The sequence below is a fragment of the Micropterus dolomieu genome, linkage group LG07, assembly GCF_021292245.1.
Source record: "Micropterus dolomieu isolate WLL.071019.BEF.003 ecotype Adirondacks linkage group LG07, ASM2129224v1, whole genome shotgun sequence".
Lineage (NCBI taxonomy): Eukaryota > Metazoa > Chordata > Actinopteri > Centrarchiformes > Centrarchidae > Micropterus > Micropterus dolomieu.
This window is the reverse complement of record NC_060156.1, coordinates 20,981,347-21,004,007: the sequence shown is the minus strand read 5'-3', so window position 1 is coordinate 21,004,007 and position 22,661 is coordinate 20,981,347. Positions and strand designations below refer to the sequence as shown.

The window sequence follows — 22,661 nt, the reverse complement described above, 5'->3', positions numbered from 1 at the left end:
TTACAATTATGGTTCTGTGGTTTTAACTGCTCAAACCCTGATTTTCATCTTAGATTACCACCATAGTCGTGTCAAGGTACAAGGCACACTTTGCTCTGTGCAAACAGTATAGTATATATATGTATCTTTATGCTGTGTATACAGTTGATCCATTATACATACAAGGAGACACAAGAAAAGTATGTTCTGTAACTGCTTCATCAACCGTTCATTGAAGCAGCACGATAAGCAGCAAAAAATTCATTTTTGGAAAATTCAAGATTTCTTGATCTGAACAGTTTCTGTCGTTTGTACAATGAGAACACAGTGTGTATTTTATTGTTACAAACGTAAATCTGTCAATGTCAGTTCTGACAGCAGGTCATTTTCAATTTATGATGACAACAACAGCAAAACAATGTTTCATTGTTACCTGTGCCAAGGGCGTCACTTGTTTGTCTACATGCATCTCCAATTCAGAACAGATATTTCGTACTTTAAATTGTTTTTGGAAGTGACCCCAGGATTCATTATTGTGATAGGCAATGATTATGAATAAAGTATTCTGAAAAATGTCAGTGCTGTGTTTAGCAAAGCTCAGTCCTGCTGTTTTTTCTCAAGACACTGAGTTCCTTGGGGGGAGGGACTTTCATCTATATACCCTGTCTGTCTGACTGCCTCCCTGCGGATGAAAGAAAGGATTGATTTCAATTAGGGAAGCTTAGACATTTAAAAGAAGTAGATGATTGCTTTAAAAAGAAGAAAGCTTTATAAATATAATAAGTTTTGTAAACCAAATGCAAACTGTGCAAAATAGAAGATGACTGGCTTCCATTTTGTGCTTCACCAATATTTGGCTTCAAAACATTTCCCAAAGCAAAATTGTTGAACCTGAGCAGTGAAACAGCGCTGATTGATCCGGACCAAAGCAGAGCCAGAGGGCAGATTTCAGACCTGGTCCCAGAGTGTCTCGGCTCTGACAGACAGGGGAGGGGACAAATGAGACACTGTCAATATTGAAACAGACTAATGGGCTAATGAATGTGGAGAGTTCTGCCTAATGTTCCCAACAGAGCTCCTAGCAAAACCATTAAAGCACTTTTATATGACTAGACAGGCACAATGCAGTAACTCGATTTATGGGGTACTTTCATGGTCAATTAGGAAGGGAGAGAGGCCTGATAGGTGAGGGAAGTGTTTGTGTGTGTGTGTGTGTGTGTGTGTGTGTGTGTGTGTGTGTGTGTGTGTGTGTGTGTGATAGAGAGAGATATGAGGTTATTAGCTTTAGACAGGGTTATGCCTGTTTTTGTCAATATTTTCATTTTGTCAATATTGTCATGAGCTACTTGTGATTGTGTTATTCTGATCAGCATTTAGACTAAACAGCTACACACTAAATATGCTCTCAATGTTACATCATCATATCTGTCATATACCAAGATGGACATACGTGGCTGACGGGACATTTTGAGTAAAAGACTAATATCGGTTCAAATAGTCACCTGGGAATCCTCCAGATCCCAGTATGTCAGACTGAATAATAAAGTTTGACATTATTTTTATGAAAGCAGAAGCTCCCTGTGGAACCATCTTACCACCTTCTTCATTACATTTTACACAGCTGACTGCAGGTGTGACCGCATGTCCTTTCATCTTCAAAAAAATTCCAGTTGACTCTGCCCTGGAGAGATGAAGTTAGCTACTTCAATTTCAGCACAAGTAAAACCCAAAACCCAGGACTTAAATATTGACCTGAAAGGAAATATCTGGGGTCAAGGTTATCATGGTTTCTATTTTATAAACTGTTTATAACTGGCTCCTGTAACCGTGATCTTCTTCCTGTGTTTATGTTGTCGCTCACGCCCTAGACATATCTAACCAATGAGCGTATGTAAAGAAACAAACCAGTAAAAAACTCATCTCACTTATTCGGACCAGAACAAAAAAAATCTATAGGTTTAAAACCGCCCTTAAATCTTTGTGGCCAGAGCCTTCAATTTGTACCTGGTCACACAGTTAATTCAAGGGAATGTATTTGTACTAGGCAGTGCTATCTAACGCTAGACTTCAGAACATGCTGCATCTCTTTTGTTGAGCAGGGAATGGCATGGTTATATCAAATTGGATGTTGAGATATAGCAAATATAGCATCTTTTATCATATCTGACTCTCTGATTTTCCATCCCCTCAAAGGTCAGTGAGGTTTAACTCTATACGAAAGCTCAGCTCCAATTTACTTTGCCTCCCCCGGCAAATCCACTAATCAACAAATGAAATGGATTGAACTTTTAAACATCACTGCTGGTGTTTCTGGGTCCTTGTGCTGTGGTCTCCCAGGGTAAAAGCATTTAAGACAGATTTGTTCTATAATTGGCATGACTCCTGATCTAAAAGAAATTAAAAAAAAAACTTTTTCCACTGACAGCTTCAGTCCACAAATGCTTTATCTTCAATATCAGTTCTAACAACCAATCAAAATAATACAATTTATTAAATCCTCATTAAAGTTGTACTCAAAATATAACACAACAAGATGTAATTGTATGCATGATTTTTCACACATAAACATATTCTTTAAGTCAAGTATACTGCTCTCTGTTTCACACACTCCATCTCTCCAATCTCTGTGTTGCATTTCTGTAGCTTCCCTCAGAGAGTTGTTGCGGCAGGCAGTCAGTGGAGGATATTTTTAGTTTGCAAAAACCAACGAGGTAGTACAGTTTCTCTCCACTCTTTCTCATGATACACTCAGAGAAAACGGTTTGAATGAATTGGTTTAGTTAGAGCAGCAGTTCAACGTGTAGCCCTAATGAGTCAATGAACCCTGGGCTGTGAACAGTTAGCTCTCATGCTAGGCAGGTAGCATACAGATAGCTTGGACCAGTTCCTGTGCTAAGAGCAGTAGCCTGTGTATGAAAACATTCCGTATTTACAATATCAAACTGCAAGTTGTTATGGCTGAAAATATGAGCAGACCTCCCCCAAGAGGCAAATACTAACAAGCACATTTCCCATATCAGTGTGTTAATGAAGTGATTGCTTGTGTGTTCAATCTGAAGGCGAAGTCTCATTTATTTATAAGATAACATTTTGAGAAGGCTAAGTCAGTTCTTGGTATTGGGTTTATATTTTTTAGCATTTCTGGAGAGATGATTAAGCAGTCAAAAACTGTCATCCATTATTCACAACAGGCCATGACATTTTTAAATGAAGCCTCAGTAGGTGAAAACTAGTTTTTATGAAGCACTTGTGAAGTGACAGCAGCCATGTTTTTTCTTGCTAATGTAATGGGGATTATGATGAGAAAACTAGCCTGTCATTTTTTTATAAAGCCTATTTTTTATTTATTGAAATATGTGATAGGGAGTGTTACACTACCAATACTCAATATAGGGATTGGTAGTAGAAAAAACTTTTTCTTGTACTACATATAACAATTTTTGTGTTGGACATGCCTGGCATGACAGTGTGCCCTTGCATGGGCTAAGAAAAACAATTTTCATGAGAAAGACCCTGTTTGTTGTTTGTAAAAGGTATGCGTTAGGCTTGGGCAGTAATTCAAATGTATTATTTAGCATCTTTCAGGGAACCCAAATCATAATGATACATTTACTTTTGATAAATAAAGAGAGTAATAAAAAGAACTACTGAGGTTTTGTACAAATGGAAAATCCAGCAATTTAGAACCCACGTGTTTTTTTGTTTATATTAAATTGTATTTTCTAGTGTTGGGCAATGATTAAATTTTTTTATCGCGATTTATTGCCTGATTTTCTGCGAGTTATGCGCAAAATTGAATAATGAATTCTAAAGTAGTGTATAGCGCACTTTTAATTTAAATGTACTGCTGTATAAAAAAATGCAATAACATGTGGTTTGCAAACACTTACAATTAAGGTGCTTTTTACCAGCAGTATTCCCTTTACAAAGTAGCAATAAAATATTTCTTGTAAATCTCAACATAAACATTAATGTAATCAAATCAAATATGAAAACAAAGCTATTTGCCACTGCCAGGGCATTACCTTTCATAGCTTGTTAAAAGTCCAGAGTCCAGAGCCACGATCATAACATCATAACGGGCACCTTCTGAGCAACAGGTTAACATAAATAAATCTGTTTTCTTGTTTTTTTTCTGAACAAGTATCAACAGAAACAACAACATGAGGGAATTTGCATGGCTGAGCATCCCCACAAAAACTAGATGAAGGCCTATCAGTTAAAGTTATGTAGCCTATAATTTTAAGTTAAATAGGTTACAGCTGTGGCCATGGTTACTATCCATAGAGCGCCTGGCGTTTACTCGCCGAGTGCTTGTCTCCCGTTCTGATCACCGGAGCAAAGAGCAACCCTGCAGGGCCAAGCGACTACGTTGTGATTTTAAGAACGTTCGTAAGACTGACATCAGCATGCAGTGTGTAGCTATTCACTTCGCTATGGCATTTGATCGCTTGTGTTGCTTTTGTTTACTTCTCCCACACACTGTATCCAGCATAGTCTGCCGAAGCCTCCCTCTGCTGCTTGTTTGGGTGGGTGATTAGCAGGCTGATCAACATCCAACCCCTTTGTGACCGTTTGTAACCCATGGTTTGACTGTAGTATGTGTATTCAGAGCCAGTGAGCAATGGACTTTCAAAATAATAGCCTAACAATAAAAACGTGCGATAAAATAATTGTCAGCGTAAATTAATGAATGTGTTAACGCGAAAATAATGCGTTAACGTGCCAAGCCCTAGTATTTTCTTTTGTTTTTGGCTTACAAATTGGTTTCTTACTTGACCAGGGTCCTGTAAGGACACACTGATGCAGGTACACTCATTGCCCGCAGGTGGTCCGAATCCTTTTACTTTATTTGTCTGTATCGGTAGGCGTAAAATGTTGCTCTATCTACTCATTTACTTTCTGGTAGGTGGTGCAGGTTGTTGAACTGGTCTGACAGTGACAGTACAACTTCCCCTTGCGGAGAATCTACACTCTGCAAAATGTGAATGTGAGTGAGTTTGTGAATTAAAAGCCAGTTCCACGAGGAGTGTTTCATCCAATCTGAACGTCATCATGTCATTTATGTTCATGTCATTCTTTGTCCTCTATCTGGAACAGCATGAGGCTTTTATCAAACCACTTGGCAGAAGTGTCTCTTTACCTCTCACATGTACTCTTATTTAAGTTTCTAAGCCAATGGTTTTCCTAAAGTCAAGTGTTTAATGTTCACTTTTAGTCTGTCGCTCTCAAACCGTGGTGTGAATGAAAGTGAACAAAAACACTCGGAGTGAAAACCGCTCAGTGCTGCAAGTATCTAAAAACTGTAAAATAGTATTTACAAGAGAAGAGGAGATTGCTTTAGAGATTCAATTGCTTTATTCTCAAATAAGATGATACCAAGATTTAATGATCCCTGTGGGGAAATAAAAGAGTCATTGTGGAAGAATACTGAAATGAGATACAGCACAAACTATAAAACAGTATGTAGTTAAAAGTGAAATTAATTATCTCACATTGAACTATTTCAACATATCATAGTAACAGTGTTTGCACAATAAGTAAAGTAACATCAGACAGACATGCTTGGGCAAAAGAGAAAAGAAAAAATTTATAAATAAAAATAATACAGTACAAAAATAAATAGGATTAGTTATTATAGTACAAGGGCTAGGTATTGTTTGAAAATATTACAAAACAATACTGATACCAATAATTATTCAATACTTTACTTTGCTAAGTGTATAACAATTTTACACAAATTTTTCGTTTTATAGATAAATTATTTAAATGATTAAATTAACAATATAAACAATAGATTTCAAGTGCAACAATCGAACATAAACTTCAGCAGCAATGAATCCTTTTATGAAGGTTATAATGTTCAGATTTTGTTCAAGTTCAAGCATTGAGAGTTGATATGAAACTGTAATAAATACAGAAGAAAACTGCAAAAAAAATGCTGTTGTTTTTCATTTAAAATAGGACCTCAAGTGATACACTGTACCATTGGTTCTTCAGATAAAAATATCAGGAAATGGTAAAAGTTCAAAGAACAAGTGGTACTACAGAGGTACTAAAGTGTTTATAGAGAGACCCATTCATGTACAGGCTGAGTGAAAGTTTAGACGTGTCTCTCTCTCTCTCTGTATGTGTGTGTGTGTGTGTGTGTGTGTGTGTGTGTGTGCACATATATGCATGCACTGTCTGGATGTGATGTGGGGACAACAAGCCCATCATTTTTCCAGGCTGCACAAACACCTCATGTTGGAGGACAGGCCGTCCGACATGACAAATGACCTGCAGACAGAGAAAGAGAGAGAGAGAGAGAGAGAGAGAGAGCAGCTTCATTAACAGAAAGCACAACAGACAGAGGAACAGACGATTCTGCCACAGATTTCAATCCCTCCATCTCAGCCAATTAATGAAATAGCTAGCACACACACACACAAACACACAAAGAGCGAGAGGGACAAAGAGAGAGAGAATGGCCATAAGCCTGGTTAAGCAGTATTAAATTATTCTTCAAATTAAAAGGCCGTACCTGCCTTGTCCTTTTAGAGCTGTGTGTGTGTGTGTGTGTGTGTGTGTGTGTGTGTGTGTGTGTGTGTGTACACGTGAGTGATTAAGCTGTTAATTAATTTTATGTCTTTGTATTTAATAACCGTGGACAGTGAAAATGAAGTGTGTGTGTATGTGTGTGTGTGTGTGTGAGAGAGAGAGAGAGAGAGACAGAGAGAGAGAGAGAGAGAGATGGTGAGTGAGTGTGTTCTGGTTGATGTCTCTGTTATAACAGTTTTGCCTGACGAAGAGAAAGAACGCAAGAGCCAATGAGTAAAAATCCACAGAGACACATTTTTGGAAGCTTTTCCCGAATGTTTTTAATTATTTGTCTCTCAGAAAAGAGTAGTTCACATTTGTACAAATATATCCAACTCACAACATTTGGTGGTTTGGGTAACAAAGTCACTCAGCTGCTGCTAAAACAGCTCACTTATTATTTCAACGAGGGATGGTAAAAGCCGTAGCAGCTGTAGCAGAATGATGTTTTATGAACATACTGTGTTGTTTTACTAAAATTCTGTTCTCCGTTTAATGCAAATCATATATATAATTCTAATCTAACAAAAAAGGAATTGTGTTGAATTGATGCAATACATAATGGAAAAGCACACTTGCTGAACATAAAGTTGATAGTTTTATATATGATTTTCATTAATGCTTCGACTCACTATATTTATTTTTTTACTGTAATACTTACTCCACTGAAGTGCCTTAAGTTAGATTCCATCATTTTAATTCAAGATCCAAAAATCCACAAGAGATGCTTTTTGGTTTCTTTTTGTTTTTCATTTGATTATACATTTATTTGTATTTTCATGAAGTCTCTGTGCATATTATGTAATTACTATAAATCAGAGTCAATTCTGAGAATTATATAATGGACCTGACTTTCTTTAAGAAAAGTTTTTTTTTCTGTTTATTTCTATGGTTTACCATGCTGAAATAATGATGTGCTTCAGCTGTTTCACAAAGAAGTAAGAACAAGAAGAGGATGAGACACGGAGAGAGAAAAGGAGAAGGAAGGGAAAAGGTGACAAAGCGAAAGGAACGAAAGTGAATGAAAAAGAGAAAGTGGAGCAGGTGACCTTTGCTTTGTGAATGAGGAAGGAGGGAAGTGAAATGTGTGTGATGAAGAGAAAAGAGAGGAGGGAGGAGGTGTTTGTAGAGATGGGAGGGGGGAGGGCTGCTCAAAGGCATGAAAAGATAGAGAGAATAGAGAGAAGATGGAGAGCGAGCAGTTACACAGCAGGAGAGTCTGAGTGCTCTCCTCCATCAGAGACTGTTGATTAAAATTTCATTGGCTGAGGCTGGAGGTCGGAGGTGACACCCTGTGTGTGTGTGTGTGTGTGTGTGGGTGTGTGTGTGTGCGCGCGCACTTCAGCAATAAAAGCTCAGAACCTCCTGTCTTCATGCACTCACTCACTCCTGTACTCTCACTCCCATTGGCTAATTATCTTTCTTTGTCTCTCGTTCTCTTGAGCTCACTGCTTTCTAATTGTCTCTCAGCTGTTGAACTGGTGTCACACTAGTCTGTCTTATTTTACGAAACGAAACCCCTGAATTACTTGCTTTTAGTTACCATTTACTAGTTACTAGTCAGCTCGTGCATAATGGCTACGACATGTATCCGGCTTTCCTTCATAACATTGATTGAGCATGTTCTCAGAAATTAACGCTATGCATCTCGAAGATTCAATTAAGCACATCAAATATGTCAAGAGTCTTGGGTTCAGTTGGTGTTATTCAACTGTTGTATTAAAATATTGAAGAATTTCCTAAAATGCATTGTTAAAGAGCCTCAGTAAAAGACATTAAACCTATTACTCTCACTTGTATCATTAATAATATAGAGTGCATAAACAACTAGTTTATATACAATAGTATATATATAGTATAGTATATAGTATATACAATAATCATACCTGGTCATTCTGATTGAACTATTACTTATTTAGTCGATGGTTAGTGATGGTTGATCAGTATAAAGATTAATCAATAGCAAGATAGATTAAGTTATATATCCAGTAAAACAACACATATCAGGTTAATTTAAATAATTTATCCATGTACATTTCAGTCTTGAAAATCAGGGTTTTTTAAATACTGCTGCTAATATCAGTTTCTGTACCAAACGTACACTTTTTTTTTCAATATGTAACTTTAAGAAATGTAAACACGTTATTAATGTCACAAAAGAAACATTACTGCCACAGACACATTTTAGGTATCAGTCAGATGTTTGACTGTCGCTCAGACTAAGAAAGCTATCTGTAGATATTTATTTGGACTCTGGCCTCATGTTGGTATTTCTCTGTATTTGTGACATTTGATAAACTAAATGATTAATTAGTTACTTGAAAAAATCTCTGATAGACTACTTATTGAAGGAAATATACAATTGTTGTTGCCCCAGACTGAGCCCCATTCAGTTTTTCCAGGCTAATAACTAATTCCTGATAAGTCACCTCATCCTTCCATCGGGTCTCGTCTTCCTTAACCTCTTTTATTGAAGCCTCCTCCTTCTGTTCAGATCCAACCCCACAGGACTCTCCTCTGTTTCTAGTGCTGCTTTTTCAATTTAGGCAGAGTGAGAGGACACCTGAACTCACTGACAGCACACACGGGTGCACACACAAACACAGTGTCGGCTCCGTCACTGTAACAATGTTGTGTTGTGTCTGCATCTTTATCACTGCTGTGACTGTCATACAAAAGTGATTGATTTCAATGTTATGGTCCATTAGTGTGTTTGCATACCAAGGCAAACCTGGACCATATTTTGGACTTATTGTTATTGAGTAGTATCTGTGTATTTGATGGTTTGGAGTGTTGGTCAGAACTGTGTGGGAACATCATCTTTTGAAATTATGTATTTAGGCAACTATTTTGTATCAGCATAATACATTTTAGAATAAATGTCTGGAGTGAGAGAACTCCTGCACACTATCTTTTGTACTCTCATCTCTTCTCTTGCCTATGGATATTTCCTCCTACGCACCTGTCTACAAGAAACTGAAGGTGTCAAGACGTCTGGATTAAAATTTGTCGACATGTCAGAATATTTATGAGCTGCATTAATACCCACAATAATAATAACAACCACATATGACGAGTGATGTACATAATGATTGAGGTTAGGCAACAAAATGCAAAATAAAAATATATTTACTGTTACCACAGGGATCTTGAACCTGTTTAAGGTGTTGAAGGTTAATCTTTTATATGGTGCCCATGAAAGTTACCTTTGTATTTTATTATTTTTTGTCTGTTTTATTGAAAAATAACATGGACTAATCATTTAAATAAATGGACTGCTGTTTTGTTGTCACGTAGAATGGTGATGAATGTCAAACATATTGTGTAGTCTGCACATGGCGAGATGCTTAGATTCGGTATACACAAAAAACAGTATAGTTAAAGGGACTTTCTTTGAACATGAATATTTGTGCAGTTAGAATCACTGTACAAACCTATTACAGATAAAGCACAGATACATCAAAGGTGAACAGTTAAGGGACTTGAGCTGTTAGCCTGCAGTTTGGATATGATGAGCTTCTTTGGATCTCCAGCTGATCAGCAGGTAGTTTATTTATCTTCAATCAGAGAAGGGAGCTGACTGGTTGAGCTGCTATAGTTTGCTGTCTTTAAAGCAGGTTTTTATTCTATTAAGTAAAAAAATTTTAATATTGGTTTTAGGATATTTAAATCATCAACTGTTAAGATCTATATCAATTTATTTTCTTGAAGATTTATAGGACGTGCATATGGAACCCTGATGTTTTTAGCTGCTGTACTTGCTGTATTTGCTAATTGGTTGGGAAATAACATTTCAGATTCTTGCACCCCAGTGATACGTCTGAGAAACAGTGATGAATGCAGTGAAACAACTATCATATCCACATCAGAGCACTGCAATATTTAGAGAAGGGTTTTCTGGTATTGGAAGCAGTAGCAGTGACAGTATTGGAAGCAGAGCCAGGCTGGGATGGTCACTATCCAGCAGAATGATAATGGCTCGTTACTGCAGCTGGCTCTGCCACCAGTGCAGTGTAGGCATGAGGAAGCTGGTGTCTCCAAAATGGCAGCTGTCCATACACTATCTCCTGCAGCCTGGACCTCAGGCTGCATGAGAGGACAGTTTATGTACCGTATGCTGCTGCGCTGTAGTAGCACCCCTGTTCACATACACTTGTATACAGTTTCAACATGACAATGCCCTCATGCACAAAGTCAGGCCTATAAATAAATGGTTTTCACAGTTTAGTGTGGAAAAACTGGACAGGCCTTCACAGAGCTCTGACCTCAACCCTATCCTGCACCTTTGGGATGAACAGGACTGTGAGCCAGGCCTTATCTCCCAACATCAGTCTTGGACCTCACTAATGCTCAGGAACAAATCCCTGCAGCCGTGTTCCAAAATCTGGTGGAAAGTGTTCAACCAAAAGAGTGGAGGCTGATGTAGCAGCACATTAATGCCCATGGTAACAATCACGTAGGTGAAATGTTCAGTGGTCGACATACATTTTGGCCATGTGGTGTATTTCATGCTTAGCATAATAAGACGTTGGTGATGTTTGTGTTGCTCCAGCATTTGATTAGACGAGGGTTAATCATCCAGATTACAAGGTACGCATTTATAAGTCAATGTGACTCACCTTACAGACGCGGCTGCAGTAACTCAGCAAGCATCTCCACAGGCAGCTTCACACAAACTGCACTTCAGTCTGTAACAAAGCCCCAAACACACTGTGCAGCACTGATGCTTGCTCAGACATAAAGGAGCTTGCTGCCAATGGCACCAGTTTGATATTGTGCACACACTCAAGCATGAAGCATTACATATTCACACACATCAGTTAAAAGTCATTATGCTCTTCTCACTCACACACACATTCGCAGTGTACACAGCCGCATCAGCAAATTAGCTGAATAAAGAGCCTCTTTTTGCCTTTTTCTTTTGAGTGTCTAATTAGCCATCAGAGCCCGCTGTGTGGAGAGAGCGAGATCCATCAAGAGGTTGAGCTTCAAAGAACAGTTTATGGAAGCCAAAGCACTTTAATTAGGACCTATTTGCACGAGAAACCGGAGAGAAAAACATAATTTGAAGCCAAAAGCTGTGTAATGTAGAGGGAAAATAAACACACTCCAATGTACACACAAATAAAGACAGACAGGAACAAACTGAAAGGATTAAACTCGAGGAGATGAGATCTTCACAAAAAGGCTTTCTACAGATGTAGAGGGGGAAACTGATTCCTCATACTGGAACATCAGGTTTCTGTAGTCAATGAGGAGATTTACATGCATGCAACTGTGACACACGCTATTTTGGGTTCTTCATTTGTGTGAATTAACTGCAGTAACATGTAGATACAAGACGAGGCCACACTGTATAGTCATGTTTGTTTAAAGGAAAGGTTTTGCCAGTTTTTTTTATAAAGTATCTTCAAATTATATGTACGTCAAACAACTGAGATCCATTTTATGGAACTAAAAAATGCCACAAAATGACCCCAAACATCAGTCAGTCTATTGTTCTATGAGTTCCAAAGATCTATGATGTATTCACTGCAAATCTCTACATGACCTTTTCACCATTTCCATTCATGTCAACCATACTTGTTTTTTATCCAGGTTTCTGAATATGTGTGTCAAAGAGATTTAAAGGAAAATTGCAGCCACATGTGAGCAGTCGGGCTCATGGCGCATCATCTAGAGATCGGTCGTCTCACCAATTTCTTTCACATGAATCACGCAGTTCTCATCAAAAATATCAGTTTAAATGGGTATATCTGTAGAATCTGTCATAGACATGAAAAAAATATCTGAAATGTTTTAACTCAACACCTCTATCTGTTTCACATCTAGCCTTTCTGTGGACCGAATTCTTTCATTTGTTAACAAGGCTTTTACTGTATTGTATTTGTCAAAGGGAGACTCAAGGTAGAAAGATAGGGTTGGTAGTTGCAGCACAGCAGCAGCAATGCTGTCTGTGTGGACACCACACATGTGCGAGCCACAGAAGTTCAGCGAGGCAATCATCAGGTAGAGGTAGGCGGTGTGGCCCAAGCGTGAGACACCAACTATAGTCACAGCTTCACACAGTGTACAGGGAAGCCACATGAGCCACACAAGTCTGCTAAAACCTATATGGAAGTTAACATTAAAATCATCACCTCATTACCCAATCTGTTGGTTTTAAATTTCCATTACATTTTAAAGAGCTACTGGTTTGAGTTTTACCAAGTGAGTGCATACTGTTTTATGATACAATAGACAATTCTGATGGATATTTTGGTGATATCTAATATTACATGGGCAAAGAATGATTTTAAAATGTTTCACAGCATGGTAGCTAATGTTTAGTCGTTTTGGCAGAGCTTTTTTTTAGGTAGGTTTTTTAGGTAGGTTTTATAAATTGTGATTTTACTGGTATTAGTACATGTATTCATTTCTGCGACCTGTCTCTGTTCATAGTGTATATTTCGCATCCCTGAATTAGCAGAATATCACATTTCAACTGGGCTTTGCTTCTGATTTTATTGGAAAAACATAGCCATAGTTCTTAAAATATCACATTTGTGCAATGTTGCACCAAATTACACTGAAAATAAGTTATATAGAATCAAAAACTTACAAAATAATGCTTAGAATGGGCTGAATCACTTATTGACTGTCCATAGCCAGGCTTTGTAGAATATAAAGTCTTGTAGAAAGAAAGCTGTTGATGTTTCTAATGTTGTTCAGTCAGTCGTTCATGTAGCAATAACCACATGTGAAGCACATCATTATAGTAGGTGTCACTTTACAGAATCACGTAAATGGCATAATTTCACCATTGTCCAAATAGAAATGTTGGTAATAGTCACATAAATGTGTGCATGCAAACACAGACGGAGCATCTCCTGCTGAACCCACTTCAGTCTGTTTGCTGAGCTCCATCCTCAGTGATCTTTTGTCTGTCAAAAGCTCTTAGCGCTTCCATCCAGAGCCCTCTGCTCTCTGCATTCATTATTAATGGACCTCAGCAGGCTGAGAACACACACATACACACACACACTCACACACAAACGCAGGCAGGACCTGCACGTTACTGTTAGCTATTTTACAAGATATAGACAAGATATTAATTCAAATGCTCAAAATATAAAGGGAAAAAAGCCTTTATATTTTAGCCTTTATATAAAAAAACAGGGTTGGAGAACAAGGTGGACTTTTCCAATTGTTTTTATCTTCAGCTCTGAGTATGGAAGTGTAGCAGGTCACATGAAATATATCCACAATCTGATTACACGCAAATTTTTGTGAGTTTGTTATTAATTGAATGAATTACTATATAGACATTAAGACCTTTCAAATAAAGTGCAAAATCCTTTGGTCAGCCACAGCAAACAATGAAACTGCATTTGCTTCTGACCTTGTTTGACCTTGACCTCCAGTACAATCACACAGTTAAACCAAGCAACAGTGAAAAGCATGAAGTGAGCACCACAGTAGTGAAAATAATTCTGTGAAATGGGTACATTAACTGCAACTGTAGAACCCATTTTTCTCTCTGTGCACATACGACAGCTCACATGAGTAATAGTCTTTATTGATGGCTGATTTCTTATAGACAGAACAATTGAAACATGTTCCCCTTGGGTTGTTGTAAATAGCTGATTCCAGAGGTTTCCCACTGGAAATAAACATCTGCCACTGAGTTCTGTATATACGTTAGGTAACACTACCGTACCGGTGAGCCTCAACGGCTATTGCTGGATGGAGAATCTGTCACATCATACAAACTGTAATTAAGAAAAGCCAAGTGGGGAAAGTTTTCACATCCACCTCTTAGTTGTAATCGTGAGTAGGTGAAACTGGGAATTTTGGCGACTACAATATATCTCAATTGTTAAAAAGAACTATAGAAATGTCAACAAACGTACACTATTTTATAGTGGTTGTACGTGTCAGTGAACGTCACTTAAAAAACAGAAAATTCAGGCTGAACATCCATTTTTCTGGTGTGACTGCTGGGCTATAAAAAGTTATTTTCTTATAGATGGAACCGTCTTTGAGTAAAGCACAAATGCTGAATTGTTCTTCTCATTCTGACAAAGATGGTGTGATTATGGCATTACTTATTTATTTGATCCAGAATCTGAAAGCAAATTGATTTAAACTGATTTTTTTTTCGAAGCAACAGAATCCGAAGCTCTCTGATTGGATGTTTCTTACTGCAGCTGTCTCTTGGACTATAGTTGACTTCTGTCCTAAATCTGTTAGGTTCACTGTCTTGTACTTTTGACTTTTTGTCAGTGAAGCAGATTTTCTTCAGCTCAGTGTTTCATTGTTTACACTGATGATTCAACCAGGATGGTTTCATGTCCTTACTAATGCAGTCAGTCAGAAACCATTTTTTATGGGAAAAATGAAATGGAGTGGCTACTGGCTGTGACTGCATAATTGTGTGTGTGTGTGTGTGTGTTTTTCGATGTGACCTTTCTCCATATGGTGTGGGACTGAGCAGGGGGACAGGAGGTGAGCCCTACACATGCTATCAGTCTGAGCTGTTAGCCAGCAGCCACTGTCACACAGACACACACACACACACCCACACACATACGCTGCAGGCCATACATGTCATTGTTACCTGATATTCATAGTGTGTAGGAGAAACAGACGAAGGAGAAGGTCATACATGTGATGTCAGAGGCGTGCTTTCACTGCCAGCCGTGGGTTTGATTGCCACTCGCTCCTCTTCCACAGCCCTGGGCTCTCTCTACCCTCTGTCCTCCCTGCCCACCTCCCACAATCCCCAGCATCAGTCCAGCCCCCGCCAGGGTACACGTAGACCATTCTATTTTTGATTTCTAGTCCAAGTGAAAACAATGATACAGTATGCCATCAGAAATCACTTACAGAGACTGTGTGTACTGTATCAAAGAGAGCTGATACTCATGGTGTAGTGTCTGAGGATGATTAATTATGTTTATAACACATACTGTATAGTAGCAAAATCTAATTCTACGGAGCCCAACCGTCGTTGGATAAGGAGAAAATACTTTTATATAATTAGCTTTGTTTGTGTGTTCATGCAAAACTTCCCTTTTATCTTGAGAAATATTTTGCTTGTGTCCTGCAAGCAGCTTGATTCAGAATAAAAGCTTAATCTCCGGTAACACTAATGAATCACAAAACCTGCATAAATGATGCATCAGAGTACCCCTTTTTATGACCTTTACATCCTCATGGTGTCTAAGACAGTGTAAAAAAAAAGCAAAGCCTAATGAACATAGCTAGAGCAAGCCAATTTTCTTCCAGACTCTCTTGAACCGTGTGTTGTCAGATTTAGGCCACATCCATCTACCACAGGAAGACAAGAATAATATTCATTAACACAGCATCAAGGCAGAGTATTGTTGCTATCTGTGAAATTTCTAAATTCAAGGTTCTTTCAGCAGTTGTCTTTTTTTTGAGTTTTTGACCATACACAATGGCCTTCTTTGGTAAATTGAACTTGCTCAGGTGTCATCACACTTTAACAGGTGTTTAGTCCAGCCCGTTTTCACCAGAAAAACAGTTGTATAGGTCCCAGCCATTAATTACGACCCATATTTATGTTTTTAGTTATGCCGCAACCTCCAGTGGCAGAAGAAGTCAGATGATGTAGTAAGGAGTAACATGTGATGGGTTGGATGGATGTGTCAAGTAAACTGAGGGCTTTCACTCAGGAGACTGAGGTTCGAGTCCCATGTGAAAGAAAGTGATAGTTGACATATTTTAAGTTAAATAATGGTTTGTAGATGACTTATGTCACAATGCAGTACAGAAACAACATTCAAAGATTTCAAAGAACTAAACTTATCATTTGTGATTGTGTACTCTTCTACCATCCAAACCACGCAGCTACGTTGTCTTGAAAGAACATGTCTGTTTGAGTTCCACTCCAAATAAGCTGATGTATGTTTGATTAGCTCCGGTATTGGTTTCTAGGAAGGTTTTCTTCAGTATCAGAATCCGAATCTGGTTTATTGCCAGGTACATTTTCACATACGAGGAATTTGCCTTGGTATGAATTGGTGCTTACAGTACACATAACATAAATAGTAATATAAATATATAAAAAGTAAGGAGATCAAAAATTAAAGTATACAAAAAGTATAAAAAGATACATTAATACTATAATACAATGCTGACAAGTATGTGCAAAAGTTGGCAACATGAGCATAAAGCACAGTTGAGCGTTGTTGTAAAGTGTGGGGTCATGAGAGTGTATGAGTGTGTGTAAGTTTGGGGAGGGGGACATCAGAGTCACTGACAGTGGGGACCCGGGCCTTGTTGAGGAAGCCCACTGCCATCGGAAAGAAATTGTTCTTGTGGCAAGAGGTTTTGGTCCTGATGGACCGCAGCCTCCTGCCAGAGGGGAGAGTCTGAAACAGTTCCCACTTGAGGTTCTGGGAGATGATGGTGCCCAGGAAGCGGAAGGAGTCCACAGTGGTGACTGGGGAGTCTCACAGGATGATGGGGGAGGGTGGGGCTGGGCTCTTTCTGAAGTCCATGACCATCTCCACTCTCTTCAGAGCGTTAATCTCCAGACTGTTCTGGCTGCACCAGGTCACCAGATGGTCGATCTCCCACCTGTAGGCAGACTCATCCCCACCAGAGATGAGCCCAATGAGGGTGGTGTCATCCGCAAACTTCAGGAGCTTGACAGACTGGTGACTTGAGGTGCAGCTGTTGGTGTACAGGGAGAAGAGCAGGGGGGAAAGAACAAAGCCTTGAGGGGAACCGGTGCTGAGGGTCCTGGAGTCAGAGAGATGTTTTCCCAGCTTAACGTGCTGCTTCCTGTCCTTCAGGAAGTCAGTGCTCCACCTGCAGGTGGAGTCAGGCACGTCAGCTGAGAGAGCTTGTCCTGAAGCAGGGCCAAGATGATGGTGTTGAAAGCAGAGCTGAAGTCCACAAACAGGATCCTGGCGTAGGTTCCTGGGGAGTCCAGGTGCTGGAGGATGTAGTGAAGGGCTGTGTCGTCTACAGACCTGTTGGCTCTGTAGGCAAACTGCAGGGGGTCCAGGAGTGGGTCTGTGATGGATTTCAGGTGGGACAACACAAGGTGCTCAAAGGACTTCATAACCACAGATGTCAGGGCGACGGGTCTGTAGTCGTTTAGTCCAGTGGTCTTTTTTGGGAACAGGGATGATGGTGGAGACTTTGAAGCAGGCTGGCACATGGCATGTCTCCAGTGAGGTGTTAAAATGTCTGTGAACACCGGGGACAGCTGATTGCCGCAGTGCTTCAGGGTGAATGTGGAGACAGAATCCGGTCCCGCTGCTTTGCAAGGTTTTTGCCTCCTGAACAGTCTGTTGACATCCCTCTCTAGGATGGTAAGAGAGGGGGAGGAGGTGGGGGATGAGATGGTGGACTGTGGCCGATCAGTGGTGTGACGGGGGATGGTGTCAGGTCTGTCCCATTGTCTTTCAAAGCGACAGTAAAACTGGTTCTATTCATTGGCAAGGCGTGAGTCATTCATGGATTGGGGGGATTTAGGTTTGTAGCTAGTGATCTGTCTGAGGCCTCTCCAGACAGAAGCAGAGTCATTATTTGAGAACTGGTGTTGTAATCTCTCTGCGTACAGCTGTTTAGCATCTCGCACTGCATTGCTAAACCTGTACTCTGACTCCTTAAACCTGGCCCGGTCGCCACTCCTAAACGCCTCTTCTTTTCCAACCTCAGCTGTCTGAGCTTAGCTGTGAACCAGGGTTTGTCACCCTGGTCCGTGTTGGAATGCAGCTGTCTTTACAGAAGCTGATGTAGGACGTCACAGCCTCTGTATACTCATCCAGACTGTTGGTAGCAGTCCTGAAAACATCCCAGTCAGTGCAGTCCAAGCACAAGCAATTCACAGCACTAGTATCAGCTTTGCAAAAGACATTGTTACCAGGCATAATCTTTGTTTTTGTACATACATGCTTCTCTTTTTTAAGTTTCCTTATGAAGCAATGTAACCCCCCGAAGAAATATCTTTGATTTATATTCATATGCAAATGAGCATCCTTAGGAAACAGACATTCTTTTAAGGAAGAAGAAAGGGACAAAAGGAGGGAGAAGGAAGTTCAGCTTATCACCACTCAACAGATGTTAAGACTAAATGTGTTGGTTTGTCTGTCTCATCACTGAGGCTGAGCAGAGCAAAGCTCCAGTGCTGGCCTGTCTGAATGGACCAAGTCAACCAGCTGCTTCTAAGAAAAAACATTTCTATAGTGGCTGTAATTTGCTCTGATGGCAGAGGTGGAAAGAGCCAGAGGATCAGGATGAGAACCGTCAGCTGCCAAAGGCCTTTGGCCAAAAAGAGGAAATTCATTTTCCAAGTAGATTCAGTAAAGGCACTATGCTGCAGGATAGTGTTGGAGCCAGGTTGCTTGCAAAGAAAGTGCTGGGTGGACAGTTACAGAGCTGTGGACTGGCCTGGTGTCTTTTCCCTCTCTCTCTCTCGACAACAACAAACATCACAAAAACACGAACGTGAGCGTCATGATCGCAGGATTTGTTTACTCCTGTTGAGGGTTTAAGGATTTCCCTTGATTTTAAAACATATAACTTTCAAAAGACATAACAGCTACATGTGTCTTATTTTCCCTGTGGGATTGAGGCCAATAGAATTTCAATAAAAACTAGTGTTGTAGACGTAAGAGATCAAAGCAGGAGCTGGATTGACTCAACGGTGCCATGTAGACCTCAACAGTACAGCTGGTTGTTCAAGTGAGAGGGGGCAGGAATCACAGAAAACATAAAAGTTTAGAGAGGAGAGGTGTAGCCTTCAGGTCAGAAAAGTAGGTTAGTGACCAAAAGGTTTCTGGCTCAAATCCCTTGAGGTAATGTGGCAGGTGCCCTTGACCGAGGCACTGTGGCGAAGCTACTCTGCTGCCAAAATCTGGAGTTATATATTTGTTGAAAAAATGCACATATGTCTCTAATACCTCTGGATAAAGGTTGAATAAACAATTAAAGACTTACTCGCCTTTTCCCTTGTTTCTCTCTCCTTATCTCCCTTCCTTCTCTTTGTTTTTTTTTTTGTTTGACTTTCCCTCCGTCATCTTGCTCCCCTTCCTTTCTCTATCTTGCGATATAACTTCCATGGCTGGTTGATTTGGTTGAGCAGAGGGAAACAGGCAAGGCTCCCACAGTTCAGGGCTCCAGAGAGCTCGTCCAGGCAGCAGCAATCAATCACAGACTAAATCCTTCTTCTCTCAGGACTGCCGTGTGCCAGGTGACATGGCCAACAGCTGCAGAGAAATATAAAGCCTACAGTGGGTATTTCATTTGAAATAGATTAGTAAACATGGTCTCTGAAAACTACAGTCCAGGGAATCCACTGAGTGTACCAATGTCAGAAGAATATGTAAAGGGCAAAACTCTCAACCAATCGCATTGGTCGTTTGAAGTTAAACACACCTATGTTTACATTTTCTTGACAAATGAGTTCTTTCACTCGTACAAATGGTGGAGGGTTTTGCAGAGTGGATGGTGTGACTTTGACATGGGAGATTGCTGTTTTTATCAAAGTTCCTACAAACAGTCAAAATTGGTTTCTTTAAACCACAACCATGCTCTTTCTCTATCCTTAAAGGTTTGCTGGAGGTCTAGAAGCGCCAATGAGTGGGTCCAGATTTTGTTTGTGTCGTGCACACGCACAAGAACGTTCTTGCACAACACATTCCTGCCAATGGCGTCACACTGTTCCACTGACCAACCGGCGGCGTTATTGTGCCAAGATAAGCAGCAAAGACACAAAAGAAGTCTGCTTGCTAAACTTTAGTGTAAACCATTCAGGTTACCAATTTTTAAGAAAAATTGTCTTTGCAAATGTTTTACAAGGAATTAAATTATTCTGTATTGGAAGGCACCAATAAATAACCTATTTTGTTGTTTAGGTTGAATGACTTGTTGAGATTTAAGGTTTAAACTACCATCTTCATGTGGTGATCAGAAACCCTGGAAAATCATGCAAAGTCAACAAGTGAAGAATGATAGATGGGTGCTTTTCCTGTTATTACAGCGCATTGCTGTATGTAACATACAGTATCCTATGTTTTGTATGAGTTAAAGATGGATTATCGTTCCAGTCAGTCATGTGAAAAAAGTGAAAACTTATTGCAAATGAAAGTGTGTGTGGTCTGAGATCAGAGATTGCTGCATGCGTAACCATGAGATAGTGGCAAAGTCAACAACATCAAAAACATCAACGAATAATGAGTTCGAAGTGGTGGTGAGCACTACAGCAGCAGTAAATGGTGTTGGCATGAAGGTATCAACAACAAGACCTGTCAGGTTATGGAAGCTATCCTGTATATCTGTTTGAATATGTATTGTATGTTCCCAGTCATAGAACTGATGTGATGTGTGTGATATCGGGCAATATAAATAGCCTTGACTTGTATCAATGAGCCACGTTTGCTGAAGCATGAATGAAATGCTCATGGCCAATTAATGAAAACAAGTGTGACTTCATTGTTCTGCCTGAACTTACATGTACTGTATGTGAGACCTGTGTTAAACCTGTTGACCTAAGGCTATTTAAACGTTGCTGTGACACAGTATCTTGTATATGTAGATGGTGCGAGTTGTAAGAAACACTGAATGAAAAGCAGTAAAGTATATTTATTTCTAACTCTGGGTCCATATGCTTCCTTTTCTTTCAGACATGTCTAGAGTTGGAGCGGTATCTACAGACGGAGCCCAAGCGACTCTCAGAGCTCTTTGATGAGGAGCTGGATTGTCTCTTAACGCCGGCCTTCATGCAGGGTGGTGACAGTGATGAGGACCTGATGGACCCCCTCCTCCCCAGCCTCCCTGACCAGCCAAGCCCGCCTCCACTACTGGTGACTCTCCCCAGGGTCCAGGCCAAAATCCTCCAGGTGCCCAACCCCAGCAAGACCCAAGCAGAGGCAGGAACTGAAACACTCACACCAAAGGACCAAGTCCTCGCAGGAGTCAGCGCCGCACAGCTTAGCGCCGCTGTTACATCCCTAACGCCACCATCGTCACCAGAGCTCGGCCGCCACCTCGTCAAACCCACACAAACACTGACTGCGACGGCAGACGGCACACTAACGCTCAAACTTGTGGCGAAGAAGGTCGGGTTAGGGGAGGCTAAACTGGTGGCAGCACGAGCGGTACCGTCACCGCCAAGCCGAGTAGGAACCCTCAGTGACAGTGAGCAGGGAGGAGGAGGAAGTCTGGGAGGAGAGGTACCAGAGAACAAAAAGAGAGTCCACCGGTGCCAGTTTAATGGCTGCAGGAAGGTTTACACCAAGAGCTCCCATCTGAAGGCACATCAGAGAACTCACACAGGTAAGACTTTCATTTCATTCATTACAAATAATCTAGGCCTATATTACAATGCTAAACCGGAAAATTATTTCAGCTGTGTACTACACCATTTTGGATTTGAAATGAAACAGTGAGGTTACAGTGTTGACTTTCACATCAATATTGGGTGAACACTGTTGTTAGTACAGTACACTTTAGTACAGGCCTGACAGGGCTTTAGGAAAGATTCCAAATGTGTGATGATGTCTGTGAGACAAATATTTAAAATGACGATTTTTCAACTTTTCCATTTACTTTCTACTGTGCCGTAAACTTATGGGACAATATATGGAAGTGACTAAAATTCCTGCACTGTTAGCTTAAGCTGATAGTAAGCATTTTTACCTCATAGTCTATGTTCTGTTTCAAACCCAATGTGCTGGGGTTTGAAAATATGAAATGTCAATGTCCTGATACAGTTGCCAGCACTGCACATAAACCAGCACATTTTATCTGCAAAGAAAGCATCTGATATTTCATTTTTATTTTTTAAAGATGTTAAGACCATCTCCCCTTCTTCATCTGCTTCTGATATGATCATCCAGATGTATTTATTTCTTCAGGAGTCTTGATACCAGCTCAGTGCCAAAACGCCCTTCCTCAGTAACTGCCTGATGATTGATAGTCTGGTAGTAAATGACATTGTGAATTCAGTCGTGTCCAACTGGGTCTGACATGCAGCTTTAGCTGCTAACTACAGCTGCCCTCTCAGTGACCCTCAGACAGAACACACACCAGGCTAATGTGTCCAGGGGCTGTTTGCCATGAATGTTAGCATGTGGAGATGG

The 22,661-nt window shown here is 40.1% G+C and overlaps 1 protein-coding gene and 1 long non-coding RNA gene across 2 annotated transcripts in view; one reads left to right on the top strand and one right to left on the bottom strand.

Annotated features, from left to right (window-relative positions):
- The window catches only part of klf7b (Kruppel-like factor 7b), a 66,556-nt gene that overhangs the window by 20,719 nt on the left and 23,176 nt on the right, over nucleotides 1-22,661 (top strand). The window contains exon 2 of the mRNA XM_046053801.1: nucleotides 21,204-21,855. Within this exon, the coding sequence (XP_045909757.1) occupies nucleotides 21,204-21,855 (652 nt within the window). The remainder of the gene's footprint in view (nucleotides 1-21,203; nucleotides 21,856-22,661) is intronic.
- On the bottom strand, nucleotides 110-1,662 carry LOC123973622. Its single transcript, XR_006825652.1, has 3 exons — nucleotides 1,590-1,662; nucleotides 871-955; nucleotides 110-661 (listed from the first exon to the last, which is right to left on the bottom strand). It is a non-coding gene; the product is annotated as an uncharacterized LOC123973622 (long non-coding RNA).